We start from the raw sequence: 3,555 nt of genomic DNA, 5'->3' as shown, positions 1-3,555 counted from the left end.
ACCACCAAATTCAGATGCAATGGTACGTGCAAAGTTGACAATTAAGACCTTATCAAGCTCTGAGATTGAAAGGTTGATTCCTTTTCTGAATTAGGAGAACATAAGGAAGAAAGAGCAAGAGAAGCGAGAAGAATTTGAAAGGTTGAGAATAGAGAATGATGAATAGTTTCAGTTATGGATGAGAAAGTGTGATGTTATTGATGCTCGACGCACAAGAGAACAATTACAGTGAATGGGTGCTTGGAGATGTGCATGGGGTAAAACCAGAAGTGCAACAAAGAGTGAAAGTGAAGAGGAAGAGAATCAGTTTGAGGAAGAGGAGGAGGAGGCCAGTGATGCTTCGATTGATTATGAAGAGAAGGAAAAGCAGGCTGAGCAGCAGTTTGAGGAAGTAATGTACAAGTGCTATCTTTATGAGAAGAACTATAATCCTTGGAAGTTTTCTTGGACCATGTCAGAACCTTTAAATATGGATTCTGACGGAGAGGAGATTCAAGGTATGAATATTGATGGAGAACCAGAGTATGGAGATGAAGTAGTGATATACAGTGAGGAAGAAGATGAGGATTCAGATGAAGGTGTTGGTAATGGGCCTTTTCCATCTTCAAGCAATGATGATGGCGGAGACTACTACTACGAGGATGAGTTTGGCAGCAGCAGCGACAGTGAGGAACATTCTTGGTAATTGTCCTGAAGGTATTATCAAACCCTTAGAGAGTCTTGTAAGTTGTTTGTTATAAGATAATTGGTGCATATTCATGAAAATTTATGGGGGTGTTGGTGATACTTAGTGTTGCTGAAGAAGTACAAGCAAAAGGGGGTTTCAATTCCAGACATGATATGGTAAGTTCTTTTTCTTGTTTTTTTGAATTTGAATAGTGTTAGTAGGAGCAGTGCAGGTTTGCAGAGAATTTTGGGTAGTGATATGAAGTAAGGACAGGGTCGGAGAAACAGCAGGGGGAAATCTCAAGTGAACTTGTAACTGTGGTTAATTTTAAGTCTTGTTATCGGAAAAACTTCTAATGCTGCAACTTTGGTTTTGATGAATGTAAAAAGGAAGGTTGCAGTTGAACTGTTAGGTGGTTGGAGAAGTAGAAATTGTAGTTTGTTTTCTTTCAATTTCAATGAATGTAATCAAGCTATTTGTGTTTGTTTTTCTTTGTTCTTGAAATATAGTAGGAGCTAGTAAATTTTGATTTTCTCAGTGAATGCTTGAATTTAGAGCTGGAAATCCGAGCCAAAACCCGCGGGTTGGCCCGTCCCGTCCCGTGAAAACCCGCACCCGTACCGGATCGTAACTAAACAAGACGGGCGCGGGTTGTATAATTAGTGGCTTGTGAAGAAACGGGTTGGCCCGTCCCGTCCCGTGAAACCCGCGGGTAACCCGGCTCAGTTCACTAGGCCGCGTGTCACACAAACACAATGACACAAAAACCACTAAAAACGAAAACCCTCTTCACCAAAAAAAGAAAAGAAAAACTCCCTAACCCTGCAACTCAGAAGCAATCTCTCGATCTCTAAATCTCTCAAAAGATAACCCATAATCAGAAAACCCTAACTCAGAAGCAATATCTCGATCTCTAAATCTCTCAAAAGATAACCCATAATCAGAAAACCCTAACTCAGAAGCAATCTCTCAATCTATTCAGCAGAAACTCAAAGGATTAATCTCTCGAACTCAATCAGATCTCACCAAGGGGTAAGAATCTCTCATACTCTCAAATCTTAAGAATAATTTCTGTTCCAGTTTTCTGTGTTAGGGATTGTATAATTTTGGGTTTTTTTTTCCTCTCAGAAATGTTTAGAACTTTAGATCTTAATATGCAACTTAAGTTTTGTTGTTTATATGATGAAATTTAAATTGGGTCCTGTTTAATTTTGGGGATTTTTGATTTTAGATCTTTAATTTTGGTCTTTGATTTTCATGATGATTTTCATCATAATTTTGGTCTTTTTGATGATTTTGTCTCTGTAGCTCATTTATGCAAATCAACTCATTTGTTAACATGCTTTGATTGATGATAAGTACGCACAAATCAACTGAATTTGATTTCTTTGGTTGATGATAAGTATTTGAAATGATTTCTATTCATCTCATTTGTCTATATCCGGAATCCATGTTTAAGTTGCATATGCATACACACAGAGAGATGTCAGTATTTCTTATGTGGATTTGAATTTTTAAAAATCCTGCAGATAATTTGAAATGCACATGAACTGTTTGATACTATTTCTGGTGGAAATAATGTTCCTGGACTAGTTTAGAGGAGTCCCGTCTCATTTCTAATTCCGTCCAGTTTTCTGTTTTGTGGCATAAATTAAGCCTTGTATGGTTTTACCCTCTCATAGTGTATGCATGACATATCTCCTATTTACATGATTGTTGTTATGTGGATTTATGACTGATTTTGACTTTCATAGTCAGAATTAGATAAACTACTTCTGCATATTGTGTATAAGTTGGATACTGTAAACCAGTAAGAGTGTCAATCGACGTACAGAGAACTGAAACCATGAAATATGTCTTGTCATTAATTATAATGTCTGCAAAAGAGAGCCAGACCCAAAGAGTAGTGACTGAGATGCTATATGGGTTTGAAGATTTCCTTTTTATTATTCACATGCTTTATTTAGTATTTGAAATAATAATAATATGCACAAGAGTTCATGTTCTGGATATGAAATGATGGTTTTCTGTTAGCTTTTGAGCCACATTGATGATTGAATTCTGTTTTTGCAAGGTAGAACTGCAATAATGAAGACTAGCAAGGAAGCAGTAAAGAAGAAGCCGGTCAAGCAGTTGGAAATAAAGGTTAAGACTTGTCATCTCAATTGCAGTGTAAACAAATTTCCGTATAGCTTCTCATTATAACTAAGCTATGGTTGTTGCAGATGAAAAACAAAGAGAAGACTGATGAAGGATCCCTGATAAATAACAAGTCCAAAACTGATAATACTGAACCATCTTCTAATATAATTGCAAAGTAGTTTAGTTTTGCAATTTTTATTTTTTGAATCGAAATCAAATGAATTAGATGAAATGATGAATGTTAAATTAAGTACTTAGGTTGGGAATGAGCTTTAGATGGCCTGAATGTGGCCGGAAATAGCCCAGAAATCGATTTCTGGTGAGTTGACTCAACAAAAACCAGCTAACCCGTGAGCTCCCGTGAACCCGCAAGCTTTACCCGGGACGGGCGCGGGTTGGAGAAATGACCACCCGTGAAGAATTTTAACCCGCAAGCTTAGGCTTGTATTAACCCGTAACCCGCGGGTTGGTCACAAGCCAGCCCCGGCCCGCCCGTTTGCCAGCTCTACTTGAATTAGTGAATTAATAGGGTATATAAAATGTCGTTTAAGATGGTAGAAACTAGGGTATTAAGATTAATTCAAAGCCTATTTTAGGCCCAATTCCAAAAAAAAAATCTATGTGCAAGCCTATTACTACAAATCCTAGCATGGCATGATATTGATTCAACAATCAGTATAGCCAAATCCAAACTCACAATATTCACTCATCCAACATTGTAAAAACCCATCTGCATACAAAACCCC

The 3,555-nt window shown here is 37.5% G+C and overlaps 1 protein-coding gene across 1 annotated transcript; it reads left to right on the top strand.

Annotated features, from left to right (window-relative positions):
• The first annotated feature begins 232 nt into the window (after positions 1-232).
• LOC113333635 (cilia- and flagella-associated protein 251-like) lies at positions 233-2,988 on the top strand. Its single transcript, XM_026580059.1, has 3 exons — positions 233-681; positions 792-843; positions 2,893-2,988. The coding sequence occupies exons 1-3, from the start codon at positions 233-235 to the stop codon at positions 2,986-2,988; spliced, it is 597 nt and encodes a 198-aa protein (XP_026435844.1).
• The last annotated feature ends 567 nt before the right edge of the window (positions 2,989-3,555 follow it).

The sequence above is a fragment of the Papaver somniferum genome, unplaced genomic scaffold (genome assembly GCF_003573695.1).
Source record: "Papaver somniferum cultivar HN1 unplaced genomic scaffold, ASM357369v1 unplaced-scaffold_133, whole genome shotgun sequence".
NCBI classification, from domain to species: domain Eukaryota; kingdom Viridiplantae; phylum Streptophyta; class Magnoliopsida; order Ranunculales; family Papaveraceae; genus Papaver; species Papaver somniferum.
This window is presented reverse-complemented; position numbering and strand designations above follow the sequence as displayed.